At 31.5% G+C, this 14,632-nt stretch overlaps 3 protein-coding genes across 8 annotated transcripts; 2 read left to right on the top strand and 1 right to left on the bottom strand.

Moving 5' to 3' along the window:
* Window positions 1–935: 935 nt before the first annotated feature.
* Window positions 936–3,396, top strand: LOC107366953 (uncharacterized). 2 transcript variants are annotated; one of them, XM_015934596.3, is made up of 6 exons: window positions 936–1,187; window positions 1,493–1,552; window positions 1,617–1,714; window positions 1,815–2,121; window positions 2,196–2,425; window positions 2,544–3,396. In XM_015934596.3, exons 1-6 carry the CDS (start codon window positions 1,100–1,102, stop codon window positions 2,928–2,930), a joined length of 1,170 nt encoding a protein of 389 aa, XP_015790082.2. In that variant the 5' UTR covers window positions 936–1,099; the 3' UTR covers window positions 2,931–3,396. The 2 variants fall into 2 exon arrangements, with proteins under 2 accessions (XP_015790082.2, XP_089125024.1); XM_089268898.1 differs by having other exon boundaries at window positions 1,108–1,187; window positions 1,617–1,664.
* Window positions 3,340–7,856, top strand: LOC107370636 (UNC93-like protein MFSD11). The gene is made up of 8 exons (XM_015938609.3): window positions 3,340–3,480; window positions 5,469–5,650; window positions 5,738–5,817; window positions 6,208–6,483; window positions 6,565–6,630; window positions 6,878–6,985; window positions 7,051–7,228; window positions 7,449–7,856. Exons 1-8 carry the CDS (start codon window positions 3,379–3,381, stop codon window positions 7,807–7,809), a joined length of 1,353 nt encoding a protein of 450 aa, XP_015794095.1. The 5' UTR covers window positions 3,340–3,378; the 3' UTR covers window positions 7,810–7,856.
* Window positions 7,829–14,486, bottom strand: LOC107370635 (uncharacterized). Of its 5 annotated transcripts, XM_089268901.1 has the most exons (11): window positions 14,363–14,486; window positions 13,663–14,279; window positions 12,042–12,732; window positions 11,123–11,923; window positions 10,478–10,558; window positions 9,593–9,728; window positions 9,390–9,449; window positions 9,218–9,321; window positions 8,842–9,133; window positions 8,539–8,762; window positions 7,829–8,469 (listed from the first exon to the last, which is right to left on the bottom strand). In XM_089268901.1, the coding sequence occupies exons 6-11, from the start codon at window positions 9,678–9,680 to the stop codon at window positions 8,077–8,079; spliced, it is 1,161 nt and encodes a 386-aa protein (XP_089125027.1). In that variant the 5' UTR covers window positions 9,681–9,728; window positions 10,478–10,558; window positions 11,123–11,923; window positions 12,042–12,732; window positions 13,663–14,279; window positions 14,363–14,486; the 3' UTR covers window positions 7,829–8,076. The 5 variants fall into 5 exon arrangements, with proteins under 5 accessions (XP_089125027.1, XP_089125026.1, XP_089125029.1 ...); XM_089268900.1 differs by having other exon boundaries at window positions 11,123–12,732; XM_089268903.1 differs by lacking the exons at window positions 11,123–11,923; window positions 12,042–12,732; window positions 13,663–14,279; window positions 14,363–14,486 and having other exon boundaries at window positions 10,478–10,559.
* Between the last annotated feature and the right edge of the window lie 146 nt (window positions 14,487–14,632).

The raw sequence follows: 14,632 nt of genomic DNA, 5'->3' as shown, positions 1-14,632 counted from the left end.
GTACTTTTCCCAAGTTAATAAAGGGTTTCTTGATTTTGGCCATTAGTCTAAAAACTTTGAACCTCGATATTTCGAGAAAGGCATCACTTATAATTATCATTCATCAGACCAATTTAATCCTTTAATAATTAATAATCCAATTGACATTATCATCTTTTCATAATCGCATTTGGGTCATGATTTCTGGGTTTTAAATGCACGAGAAGCAATTTATTCAACAAAACAAACTCATATAAACCCAAATCTTGATAAACAAACCAATTTACTGGTTGAAGTGGCAAAAGAAATGCAAAGAGTGCTGACAAAGGCTCGAACCTGTTAAATCAAGTCTTGTTAAAAATTGAGTTTGAATGTTATTGAAATTTAAATTAAAACTTGATTATGCTGACAGAACGATTGAGCTTTTAGTCATAAGATTCCATCTTACCTAACTGGAGGCTTGATTTTACAGAACCATTTATCAGAAAACAAATCTGGTCGCACAGTTGTACAAAAAGTGATCGAAGTTTAAACTTTGAACTCGCTTCTTTCGAAAACTATTGACCAGAGAAACTTTTAAGTAACTCAAATGGACACGGTTTTCTGATCTTACAAACTAACAGAGTTTAAACTTGAAAGAAATCAACTTCGCCCATTTGCGTCAATCTGTTCATAAATGTGATAAATGCGTTAATTGTGTCGTTTTAGTAACAACCAGCTTTCTCCTCTCAATTTACCATTCATTTCTACTTTATATGAGATACTATCCGATACACAGATAATTTCATACTCTTCAGTACAAGATGGACATTCACGTATAAGCTAGGAATTAGTTGATGTTATTTTTTGAATCACTAAAACAAAAATCGGTAATGTAGGAAGCAGGAGTGAGCTAGGTAAATTACCTTAACTTTTGCTAAAACATGAATTATCAAACAATTTTACCATAATTGATGTTTGTGTTAACACATTGATTACATATCAATAGATGTCTCTCCAATGAATAGAAACGCAATTTGGTTGAATTCAATTTTAATTAATCTTTTGGATCAATCCATTCCTAACTCTGAATAGACGAACAATTAATTCTGTGAATTAATAACAAATCATCATTGGTAAGATGCAGTTAGATGACCTTCCACCTGAATGTTTACTGGCCATTTTAGAACGGATTACAACGTTGGATGAATTGATCAGTTTAACTAAAGGTAAGCCTTTGTTATTAATAAATAAAATTGAATGGGAAAGCCTTGAATTGGTTCTGTATCCAATACAGATCGACGTTTATTATTGTCGATGGGAGATTTCGTCAATAAATTAAACGTTTGTGAAGATGAGATGATCCTACCTTTGTAAATTGTAATCAAGTTTCATTGTGTGGTCTGCCAGTTGTCATTAACAATCTAAACATAGATGCTGCAAAGCGCCACATTTGAATACATTTTCAAACTTTCTAGTTTTTAATCATTTTATTTTAACAATTTTGAACTCTACTCTGCAATATTTTTTTAAGTTTGTCACAAATGGGAAGAATTGATCATTTACAGACTTAGCAAAGTCAAGTATATTTTTGGTAAGTCAATCAATCAAGCAAGTAGACAATTTCAAACTAGCAACTAACGGATACTTTATTTAAGGCAATGAAAGTGGCCATTCTTCACCAGCTACTGTTTACATTGGTGAAGGCAAGTTTTTAGCGAGTCCAAGTTTCTTGCAATTTATTCCTAATCTTAGGGTGAGTTAATATTAAATATGCTAATCTTTCTCAATTATCAATTTATCTTACATCTATCCATTCACATATTAATATGATCATTTTCATAATCTATTTACAGGTGCTTGATTTGTTATTCCAAAAAGGGTTTACTTTGAAAACGTACCATCAAGCGTATGAAATTATTGGTAGAGCTAAGAAACTGAAAGGCCTAATATTTTATTCACTAGCGATAGTGCCTAGTTTGGCCAGTTATTGTGAGACTCCTGAAATGGTTGCAATAATTCATCCGGGTGTAACTTGGTATCAAAGTTTTGCTCGTTTTAGTTCAAAAGTGAAACAATTGTTCGTTGAAAGTGCCCAAATTAATGATTTAGCATACATGAATCTAGATAATCTAGTGAGGTTACATTTTTCCAATATTGGAGGCAAGTAATTTGTGGACCTAAAACAACAAAGATACAACATTTAATTTTAATTGATTGAATTTCTTCATTGACAGATGATCTACATTTCTATGAAGGTCCGATTTTAAAAAATCTTGAGATTCTGGAATTCAAATCGTTCTTGTGGGCTCCACACTGTCGTAGACTAGATGTTTTCGCTGGTTATCGATTACTCGACTTTTGCCCTTCATTGAAATCAGTCCACCTTTACGATATATCTAAAAATCAAACACCTAATACAAATAAAATAAATCGTTCACTAAGAGATTTGGTCATTGAATACTCCGTAAGTAATTTTTAGTTTTTATTTTATATTTGATAATAGATTCTGGTAATTTTCAAGTTACATATAAAATGAGCAATGATTCAATCTAATTTTTATTTCTTTTTATTTTCTATTGTAGGGTGAAAGCTCTATGAGTTTTGAATCTTTAAGAAATTTTCTATCAAAGTATCCAAAGCTGAAACATCTTGCAATCCGGAATTACTCAAACATTGTAGATGCCAATTTAGTCGATTTGATGGAATTGCTGCCTCATTTGGTAATTCTTGATTTACGTCGATCGCCTGGTATAACTAGAAGCTCAGAAAAGATTGTTCAATCTTATTGTAAAAATCATGGCAGAACAATCGAGTTTCACTTTTCTTGCGGAGAAACAGCTGATGTACCAGAGATCCCACCAGCGCAACGCACTAATCGATTGGTTGAAGGTTTTGATTTCATGAAATATTGTTTCTTTAAACATTTCAATGAGCTTCCAATGTTAATGGACACAATCAACCTTGAATGAATACTGGTTTAACATTTATATTACGTTGAAATCATATTTACGCTGCTATGTACACAAATAAGTTACTCGGTTCCAGTAATCATTTCATTTCACATCATTTCACATCGTTTCACCTTCAATAAGATAATCAAGTTTACAAGAAATTTTTTACTTTGGTTAACAATGATAATCAACTGGATTGAACATCGTTTTTTTAAATCATTTTTTCCGATATCTCTTAATACGTTTGTATTAACAGTAATCCTATCGCTACCTTAATCTGATTAACCCCTAAATAATTCTCGATTCCTTTCGAGACAAAAACATTGATGATAAAACATCAGTTGATCTTTTTTCTGAGTCCACTTTCTTTGTACCTGTATATTGTGTTCATTTATATATATTTACATGAAGACATAACGTCTGAAATCTTCATAATTAATAATCAATCGAAAGTAAACAATTCAAAATGAGTGAATCTTCCAAATCAACTCCACTAAAACCAATACTGTCTTTCAGTGCAATATTTTTTTTCATTTCTGTGCCATTTTTCACAGCCAATAACATTCAGGTAATTAATTTAATTTTATGTTTCATGTAAATTCATTAATATGAGCTTATTTTGTTTATTGACAATGCTTCTTGAACCATTAATTTTGCCTAAATTGTTGCAATGAACAAAACTTTTCCAAATAAATTGCGGTAAATTTAAAAATTGAGTTTGAATTTTATTGAAATTTAAATTAAAACTTGATTATGCTGACAGAACGATTGAGCTTTTAGTCATAAGATTCCATCTTACCTAACTGAAGGCTTGATTTAGCAGAAACATTTATCAGAAAACACAAAGAAACCTTGAGGTATCAAATTGTTTATGAATTTTCAATGACTTTTGTCAAAGATCTTGAAAGATTTCATCATGTTTTGGAAATATAAGCTCAGTACATGATGATGATACAACCTGTTAGGCTAATACAACCAATTCGCATTGAACAACCCAAGCTAAAAATATAGAGAGCTTGTCAAAAAGTGAAATGATATTTGTCAAACACAAATTCAGGTTATATTTTTGTTTTCAAACTAATCTCTCAATAGTTTTAAACAGTCAAGTAATTATCGATCAGTCGCTATTTTGACCTCAAAATGAATGTGGATATTTGCTTTATAAAAATCACCGAATTTAGTGAAAAGTCTGAATCTTGGTGAGTGTTTTTCAAAAGGTGATTGTACCTTTATTTAAGCCCCTATCAATGCGTAATGTGAAACTGTAATCAATGTTTTTTTCGCGCTCATAAATTATTCAATAAAATCATATATTCTGATAAAGCAAATGTGTTAATTCATATTTTGTTTGCAAATCGGTGATTAAAGTTGACAACTAATCGGTAGTAAAGTCTCAATTTTGATGCTAAATTGCAATACCTTATATGAATTGATTTTTTTAGAAAATTCAAATAAAAACAAGACTGAAAATTCATATTTTTCAGTCGGTAAAGGAAAATATTCCTTATCTACAATTTCGAGCTTTTCAGCTTTTCATCTCATCTCAATTTCTCTATGTATTTTTAACATGAGGTTAGCAAACTTTTCTAAAAAGGAGCTCATTTCCCAGAGCTAAAGTCCAGAAAAGATGGTCAATTTAATTATGCTGAGTTACGTATCAAATTGAATAACATGTTTTGCGAATCAAAATGGTGTACCATTTATCTTTCTATGAATATGCCTAATTCACTGAAATGGGTGAATCTTCATGAGGACTTTACTAACAGGTCACCCTTCAAGTGACAAAAGTTATGAAAGATTTTCATCTTACAATCTCGATTGGATAGAACCAACTTTCATCATTTAAAAAGCTACAGACTGTAGAGACACAGAATTTTAACAGAACAAAAACCAATTTCCAAATGACCAAAAGTTACAGTAAAATTGTCAACGTTCAGGGCAGACTTCATTTGTTTCACGAAATTTTTCACTTTTATTTGAACGGACTTTTAATAAATTCAAGAATACAAATGACTCAGATTTGAAAAATGAGAATCAAACGACGAGAAAACTGCCATTCTCTTATAAATCGAGCCGAAACATTACTATAGCGTTTGTTGAGATAGTATTTTCCAAATGCGATGATAATTGATGCAAAAAAACAGAAATCAAATGCAATTTCAATCAATACAGAATCTTAAGATTAACTAACTCAACAAAGTTCTTCTCAGCATAAATTGTTACTATTACAATTAAATTTGTTTCTTGTTTAGGTACACGTGGCTCATCGTTGTACATTCAGTATGAATGAAAGTTGCAAATACGTGGCTTTCAATGATTTGTTTACGATCAATTTTCTCCGAATTAGTGAGATTTAATTCTGTATAGTTATCGATTTGATTGATTTTAGATAATAAAGTCACACTGAAAATGGGTTAATCCACGTTTCTTCAATGATAAGCTTGCTTGGCGTCAATTCATTAATTGATCTTTATATTTTAACTTGATTTTGACTTTTACAACATTGATATTTATTCATAATATTATCTCTTTGTTCAATCATCTTTTATCATTCAGCAACTTGTTGCGGACTCAATTAATGACGATTATAAAGATGCTTGGGATGGATTCAAATGGAGCGGTTATGTAAGCTTAGCGATACTTTATTGGGCCAATGGCATAACACTTTGGTTGACACCTTCATTGATCTCATACATTAATTCAAAACGGGCAATCGCTCTGGGTGCATTTGGTTTCAAGTAAGACATTTATACAAATTTAATTCCTAATCACATTATCTATTATTGATATCTTATTGAAATCGATTCACCTTTCTTCATTTCCAGTCTTTCACTAATAACTTTCATGTTCCCTTTTAAGTATGGCTTGTACTTTTCAACAATCCTTTCAGGTTTAGCAACATCAGGTAAGTTAAGAATCAGTTTTACTATTATGCACCAAACCAAGTACCATTTCCATTGAACATTCAACACAAAAAGTGTGAATGATACAATACTGGTTAATTATTAATAGATGATCCATCAACAGATTAGCTGGATTTACATCCACGAGATTTTATGTTATCGGTTAATCTGTTCAAGATGGTCTGCTGTCGATAAGCTTAAGAATAAGATTAACATAAAATTGATGCTTATGACACGTACGAACTGAAACTCAGCTGATTCGGATATATCAAGATGATTAGGTGTTTAGAGAAGCATGAGAGATCCCAATCATATAACTTTCAAGTTGCCAATTATTTACAACCAACATTTTTTTCAATATTCACCCATTTATTCTTTGATTCTTGGCGAAGTCATGTGGAATGGCCAGGGTTCATATGTGTCTACAATCAGTGATGACAATAGTATCACTCGAGATACTGGCATATTTTGGGCATTCTTGCAGTGCGGCACTGCTGTGGGGAACGTTGTTGTTGCCTTTTTATTTCAAAACACTGACCATATTGAAAAAACCACTCGATCTGTTTTGTACTCATGTTTAATTGGCTTCGGTTTAGTCGGCATTTTTCTGTCCTTTTTCCTGAAAACGCCATCCAAAGAAATATCTGAAAAACCTGTGAAAATGTTTGGTGAGTTGAATGCTTGTAGTAATTAGTAATTTTTTTTGTGCAATAACATTATATTTTATCAACTTTTCATGATTTCAATAGTAAAATCGGTTAAACAATTGGCCACAAAGAGACTTGCTTTATTGGCAATCACATCTGCTTACACTGGTAAAGTATAATTATAATTATAATGATAATAAATATAATATATTATTATATTTTAAAATAAATATTTACCTTTTTAAGTTAACAGTTGAGGCAAAATAGGCTTTATTTGCACATTTGATAAGCATTTTTTCGTTATGCGGTACGATGTTTGCATTGTTTGTTGCCTAGTTTATAGTTACATATACAATGAATAATGATTTAACTCGTTGATTGTTCTATTAACATGCTCTCATTACACTCAATTCAGGTTTGGAGACATGTTTTTTTGCCACTCTTTATGGGACATCAGTTGGATTTACTAAAGCATTTGGGAGCCACAGGAAACAGCATGCTGGAGAAACTGGAACCTTAATTGGTAATTATTTAAATGCTGAACATTTTAACATGTTAACAATTTTTTCAATTGTGTCTATCATTCAGGACTGGGTCAAGTTTGTGCTGGACTTTTATTGATATTAACACGAAAACACAAAAAGCCAGAGTTTATTTTGATAATTGCTTATGTGCTGTCATTAGTGACTTTCACATGCATCTATCTGAATATTCCCGATACAGCAACGCTTGGAGACACAGATGAACTTGCAGTTATACATTCGAGGTTTGTTAATGTTATTGAATAAGCATTTAGAGTCATTGTCACCGAAGATTTCGCTCTTACCTATCCCCAGACATTCAGCATGATGTGTTGACCATTTGATATCAACTCATCAGCTTGAACTGAAAGGGGATTATTTTATAACCGTTGACAACCTGAATCTAATCGAATCTTGATGTTGATATTCCATAATTTAAATCAAATGGATTTATCTTTTTTACAGTTTGCCGTTGGCTTTAATTTGTGCATTTTCACTAGGATTTATTGATGGATGCTTTGAAACACAAATCTTCCGATATATAATCAAATTTTATGCCGAAGATAGTACGGGTCCATTTGCCATTTATTTGAGTCTTCAAGCCTTGGCGATGGGATTGATGTATCTATGCTCTGGTTCCTTTGGTATCCATTTTCATTGTATCATGTTGAGTATTACTTGCACTATTGGAACAGCTTGTTTCTTCCTTAGTCTTAGAGTTAAAGACTCTGATGATAAAGTCGAGGATAATGTTTCCAAAACAAACTCTCATGAACTTTATACAATAGAGACAAACACAGCACAACAAATAAGATCAACAAATTAAATGTTCATTCCAGTCAAGGTTTGAAATAAGAAAAAAATGAAATGAAATTTATTAACAACTTATTGGTTACATAAGTTTTACCATATGGCTTTTGTAAGTTTAGTTGAATTGATTTTAAACTTAGATTTCGATTCATCGCCAATCCTTTTGATCGATATCGATAATGAGTAAGGAAAGTTAGAAACAAAAAAAACAAATTATAACGCAAAAATATGTCTAATTTCACATCTTGGAAGTAGTCGATTGGATGAGAAATTACGGTTAATTTTATTTGTCGTCTAGAGGATCCATCAGGCATGGTAAATGATCAAATGGTTTCAGGAAGCAATTTTTCATGAAATCTAACCCTTGACATATCTTCTTGCGCTCTGCTGAAAACTGAGGCCAGTCTAGCTCTAAACGTTGTTCAGTTTTGTAGTAGAATGAGATCGGCTTATTCCGTTTATTATGTTCATCAATAAATCTGATAGTTTTGTCAGTAATCTTTTTGGAGTTTCTTACATCAATAATAGTAATTTGCGGCAACATCCGAATTATCTCTGGAATATGTGCATCTTCGATAATAGACTCAATGTTACTTCTAATAGCCAAATGTTTCAAATTGGGATATTTTCTCAGTATTCCTTTGATCGTGTTCCAATCCGGAGAGCAGGCATACATCTAGAAGATAATTTTTAAAGGGATAATTAGGTATAATTTTTAAATATTTAACTTATATTAATAACTCACATTTTGCAAAACCAAATCTTCCATGTAATAATTTTTTATCTCTTGATTGACGAAAACTGAGCTTCGATCTACATAATGAAAAGCACTTTTGAGAGATGGCAAATAGTCTGCCATGTCGAAACCAGGATAAGGGTTAGAATCCTCAAATGATGTTACACTACATTCGAAAATTTCAACCTTTTCCAGAATTGGTCCCTTATAACGTGAGACATCATCAAGCCAAACTGTTATGTGAAGAAAAACGTGCGAATATATTAATAGATTGATAATGAAAATAAACGCGTGGATGGGTTGTTTTCATACACTCTTGATCTTCTAGATGCAATCTTAAAAGATTAGGTAAATACTTGGCGCAACTTGAAAAGGCTTCCAAGTTACAATTCGTTAGGTGAAGCTGCTTCAATTTAGATCCATAATGAGAGTTCAAGAAATAGTGTGCTAAACGTGGAGACGAAACCATTTCAAAGCACTTGTCAATATAAGATAATTTATGGCCATCCAATAAATATATTAATCCTTTGGTCGAATTGAGCTTCTCCAGGTCAAAACGTTTTCCATAGCTCCGGTCAAAAATTAGGACGGGAATATCAAGAATCTGAAGATGAAATAACAAACAAGAAATGAAACAAATTTAAAGCAAATAAAAACATGTTTGCACCTAAGGAATGGTTTTACTTACCCTGAGATTTGGCAGGAATTTGGAAAGTTGGATTTTATACAAAAAATTCGTCTGATTATAAAAGATCGTATTTTTTGGATAAATTGCCCTATCAGGATAGCCATCTAAATTGATCAGATTGATTATTAAATTATTAAAGCACATGAAAATAGATGGTTTACTAGCCACTTACCACTCAAATATTTGACTTTACGTAACCGTTGGCAGACTAGGCGACTCCACCTTGGACAAACTGTTGAAAAAGCAAAAAATCGGAATGTTATTCGGATAACGCTCAATAAAAGGGACAGAATATAATAAAAAGTGAATGAAATAACTTACAAAAGGCTGTAAATATTGTAAAATAGATAAAATAAAAAAAATTTCAACACTTACCTTCAACAAATATCAGAAGATCATCTATGGTGTTGATTAGGCAGAATATTGCTAGCAAGCAATCATCAGGTAAATCATCAATAAACATATCGATTTTTGTTGGAGCTTAAGCCACAAATAATTAATTCTAGGTTCACTTTAAATTAATTGAAAGATAATTTTATAATTAAAGTTAAACACTTCGAAAATATACTAGCATGGATTAGCCAAGAATCTACTAGCAAGTGTTAGTTGGATGTCAATCACAGTGGTGGCAGCATACTAAATCGAATAACTATGTTGATGAAACTTGCGTTGACGAGTTTACAAGTTGAATTATTTTTACTAGTGATGGACAATTATCAAGCTGATTGATCAAATAAATTATTTAATTTCAAAATAACTTCATAAAAAAATAGTAATCAGCTAATTCTTAGTTGAAAACTTACTTGCAGTTCCTTAACATCTCCCATAGGAAAAGACATTTTTCCACATTAATTTACCACTTCCGTCATTACTACCGATTGAATGATTTAGTGAGAACTTCGGACTGGTCAAACTGAATTATAGCCCACCAGATATTGCGAAATCTTCGTCGTCTTTATATTATTGTCTAATTGTTCAATATTTCCATTTTTCATGTTTTTACCGCTTGGTGCGGAATGCCGTGGTTTCGAGTAGAACCATTTACTAATTCCTAATACCGATTGAATGATTTAGTGAGAGCTTACAAACTTATACTAAAAAAACTTTGACATGTCGATTAGATTCATCCATAGGTTTAGATTAGGTTTAGGTTTAAGTTCAATCTAATTCAGTTAGGTTAGGTGCGGTTAGATTAAGTTAAGTTATAAGTTATGTTATTTCAGAAAACTATCAATAGATTGAAAAAGTGTTGATACTTACCTTTCATTTTATCATTGAAAAAAGTTTCAGCTGGTTATTACCAATACTCAAAGCAGCTGATTTAACCAAAATCGAAGGGACCTGTTAAGCAGAAACAGAAAATTTCATTCATAGAAACGCTGTAAGTTTAAACATTTTCGATATTTTTGAAGTTCATCTCATAATTAATAATAATATTCTTGGGACCACATTTTTTCCACCACATTAACCACTTTTAAAGGGCTTTTATCCACCACTTTTTCAATCACTTTTTCACCGTATTGTCCACCATCTAATCCAACACATCCACCAAATCAACCAAATCAAACATCATCACTTTTTGAAGAGATTTTTCTCAACAAAATTGTCCACCACTTTATCCGCCACATTTTTTCAATATTTATCATCACCCAAATCCACCAAATTGTTCACCACTTCTCGGATATGATAGATGTGATGGCGATGAATAGTGGATGTGTTAGATTTGGGTAAAAAAGTGATTGAAAAAAGTCAATTTCATTCTTCTTTCTTTCTCTTTTTTCCTATTTTCATCTTGATTTTTTTATTGTTGTGAAAAATTTACAAGAGGAAGAGCAAAGAAAGAAAAATGATTAATTATTCTGAGAGATGGAGTAACTTCAAAATTTTGTAAATGTGTAAACTTACAGTGAGTAAATTTTCTGGTTGACCATCAAAAATTACATCAGGAAATGAGTTTCATGAAAAAACTAGTTTCACAACTGTGCATGAGGAGATCGAAGTTTCAACTTTGAACTCGATTTACTCGAAAACTGGCGACCAGGGAAATGTTTGCACAATGGAATTGCACAAATGAACTCACAAGGGAACTTTCCCACATGTACCTGAGGAATTTTTTCAGTTTTTATGACCCATAAAACACACAAAGTCTCAACTAAAAGGAAAAAGTGCACTTAATCCTCAGGGAAAGCCTGACCTAAACCATAGAAGTTAATGATCGCAGGATTATAAAATGAAGGATAGGTGAAGAGAAAAAAAAGATAAACTATCAGAATCTTCAATTGTCTTTAAACTAAATCAGAATCCACTTGCTAACTATCTGAGAGTGTTCATCTTCAGGATGACATACAAACAAGATCTTACGGTTCTATTCAGATTAGACCTGCAATGCAAAGGACACTAAGAATGTCAGGAAATTACGAGGCAAATTAAAGCTCAACACTAAAGCCTTCAATACTGAAGGTGGACATTGCTCGACGTATTTATCGACTCAGAGAGCAGCTTATAGACACGGCGATTCAAGTTAGTCATAATTCATCAGGTTTGTATGGTTAAACAAAAATTTGCAAATAATCTAATAGTGATAATTGTAATGATTCTAAGTTATTCATATCATTCAATCCATGCAACCCAATTCAACACTTTAAGGGAATATATTAGGATCTAACCATTCAACAACCAGGCATTTCTCGAACTGTCCAGAACTTACTGAAAACAAAAAAAAACAGTTATTAATTAATCAATTGAACATCAGTAAATATTTGCTTTTCAGCAATCAATAACCAAAAAGTTTTATGATTAGACAATTCGATTGTTTACAACCTACACTCAGGATTATTTTAATGCTGGATTATGTAGTTATCAACAATAGATGAACCATACTTCCCATTATTAAAGTTGGACGTAGACCAATCATATGGAATAACTCGATTGTTGATAAAACTAGATTTAAAAGAAGTAAATAGTGCGAAATTAAGTTGCAAATTAAGTTGATGAAATGTTGCATGCTAGTGGAAAATTTTCCGATTGCGAAAACAAATTCCTGAAAAAATGATCAAAGTGAATGTTTCTCTAATTCTGCAAATGAATTAATTTGATTATTATTAAACTTGTAAAACTGATCTTTGATTCTTTCAGAAATATCAAGTATTATGTTATCATCGGCATTTTGATCCATCTGTTGAACATTGTCTTCAACATCAATCACATTTTGAGCATAATAATTATTTGAAGCACTCGACTCTCCATTGACTTGATCCAAACTGGTTGCACCGTTTAGGGTTGATGATTAAATGAACTGAATGATTAAACAATTACAGATAACGGTAATGTTAACAACGTAAATGAAATTGAAATTGAATTCCTTTAGAGTTATGAAATTCCAATAACTGTTCACTGTTTAACCTCAAGATGAGCTGAATCAAGTTTGATTATCAACAGCAAACATCTGACAACTTCAAGATTGATAATGGTTCATTGGCCTTAATCAATTGTAAATTGACTCCTTGGATTGTTACCTAATCAAGAAAAAAAATGAATTGAGAATTAGAACGAAATTGAAAATGAAAAATCGCTCAGTACAATACAGAAGCGAAGAATGGCTATCGATTTTGCATCTGAAGAAGTTTAAGATCTAAGGTATATCTGCGTTGGTCTTAAGGTCAATTTAAGGAATGGCGAAGTATATTTGTCATCTGTTTAAATGAGAAGATAAAATAAAATTAGAAAAGTGAATAAATGATTAAGATAGTGTCAGTCAATTAAGAGATCAGAATTACATAAGAAGGTAAATTGGCAAAGAGTTAAGTTTTAATGAGCATATTACTGTTAACAATGATTTGTTTGCTTGTTAATAGTCAACAGGCTAATTTGGGACTCTTAACTTGCTTGAAATCAATGAAGATATAATCAATTATGATTGTAAATATGAAGATGATGAAAAACTTGAGATGATCTTAGAGGGAATTTTTTTACCAAGGGCTTTCAATGAGATTAACATTGATTCAAGTTGTACTCCTGCTTTAAAGAGTGTTGGCAGCTTTTGTAAATCAAAATGTAAGGGGTGAATACTAAGATTAAAAAGTTGAAGTATTAAGTATTAAGTAAAAGGGTTATCTTATAAATTATCAGAGGACTACAATTAAATTTATACGGGATGGAGGTGGGAAGGGAGAAGAAAGGCTGAAGAAAGGCTGAAGACGAAAAATCCGGAAGATTGGATTAAAAATATAATAACCAACAACGAATGAAACATTGATATGTTATTATTATGGGAAACAAAAGTGTCATACATCTAAAATGATATAATAAGTAAATAAAAAATATAGTTGATTGTTTTGTTTATTTGATTTGGAAATCATCACCATCAACTGATGAGGATGATGATTATGAGGATGTTCTGTAAGCGTTATACGATGATAATTTGAGGGATTCACTTACTTGATTACATTTTGATTAAAATTTACACTTCTGGGTAGCTATTTTATAATGGTTCAGCAATGTTTAGTGGTGAACAATATCATCCATCTTTTTCCAATTCTTGGTCATTCGATGCTTGGTTGAATTAGTCTTTTGCTGCAGCGAATGGGCTACGTCTTTTTGATGTCCAATATTAATATCGATTAGATCAGCTAAATCAATCAGTCTATCAAGGTGAGCATCCATCTGTTGAAGCCAGCGTTCGTTTGGATCGTACGTTTTGCACCAAAGTGCATCAATTTCTTGTTTGGTCAAATGATTTTCTACAGAAAATATTTCCAATGTTGCTGGGGAAAAGTTTAACTGCCTGTTTGTCTGGTTAGACTTGTATGATTTACAACAGCAAAAAAACTTGTAGCAAAAACTTCTCTCATTTCGTTGGATTGTTTTCAGATCTACTGAAATAGTATCCAAATTGTTTGAAAATTGATCCAAATTGACATTTGTTTTATCCAAAAGATTACCCTGCCATTTCAACTCATTGTGCACATTTTTACCAATCTTTTCAATTCGGTGAGCTTGAACAGTAACATCCAATTTAGCCAATTTTTCCTCCTCTCTAGACATCAAAAGCTGAAAAATCAACCTGTAAAAATAAAAATAAAAAATAAATTAAATGACAATTTAAAATATGATACATGTAATAAAGTAACGGACAATTCAGATTACCTTTAGTTTAACATAGTCATTCTCTTAAAAATGTGGTTAACAAAATAAGCGCGAATAACAAAAAGGGCTATTTCAACTCATTGTTAGTACAAATAGCTCTAATAATAGAAATGTAAAATCTTTGAATAATTTACATTTAGTAATTCAACATTGCGAATTGAAGCTTTGAGGAATTAATATTTAATTTTCCTTAGTTAAATTATCTCAATTTGGTGACTAAGTTATTAATTCTGGATGAAAAATGGTTGAAATTTTAAAATTTTAATAATT

The sequence above is a fragment of the Tetranychus urticae genome, chromosome 3 (assembly GCF_039701765.1).
Source record: "Tetranychus urticae isolate SD_2017Ah chromosome 3, NJAU_TeUrti_SD_1.0, whole genome shotgun sequence".
Taxonomy (NCBI): Eukaryota; Metazoa; Arthropoda; class Arachnida; order Trombidiformes; family Tetranychidae; genus Tetranychus; species Tetranychus urticae.
This window is presented reverse-complemented; position numbering and strand designations above follow the sequence as displayed.

Bases quoted from the DNA above. Each gene is read 5' to 3' on its own strand.
- LOC107366953 (XM_015934596.3), top strand. From the start codon at position 1,100: ATGCAGTTAGATGACCTTCCACCTGAATGTTTACTGGCCATTTTAGAA. The intron at 1,715-1,814 runs GTGAGTTAATAT...ATCTATTTACAG, and splicing joins AATTTATTCCTAATCTTAGG to GTGCTTGATTTGTTATTCCA. The intron at 2,426-2,543 runs GTAAGTAATTTT...TTTCTATTGTAG, and splicing joins ATTTGGTCATTGAATACTCC to GGTGAAAGCTCTATGAGTTT.
- LOC107370636 (XM_015938609.3), top strand. From the start codon at position 3,379: ATGAGTGAATCTTCCAAATCAACTCCACTAAAACCAATACTGTCTTTC. The intron at 5,818-6,207 runs GTAAGTTAAGAA...TTCTTGGCGAAG, and splicing joins TTCAGGTTTAGCAACATCAG to TCATGTGGAATGGCCAGGGT. The intron at 6,986-7,050 runs GTAATTATTTAA...TCTATCATTCAG, and splicing joins AGAAACTGGAACCTTAATTG to GACTGGGTCAAGTTTGTGCT.
- LOC107370635 (XM_089268900.1), bottom strand. From the start codon at position 9,680: ATGTTTATTGATGATTTACCTGATGATTGCTTGCTAGCAATATTCTGC. The intron at 9,450-9,592 runs GTAAGTGTTGAA...CTTTTTCAACAG, and splicing joins TCTTCTGATATTTGTTGAAG to TTTGTCCAAGGTGGAGTCGC. The intron at 9,134-9,217 runs GTAAGTAAAACC...TTTCATCTTCAG, and splicing joins AATTCCTGCCAAATCTCAGG to ATTCTTGATATTCCCGTCCT.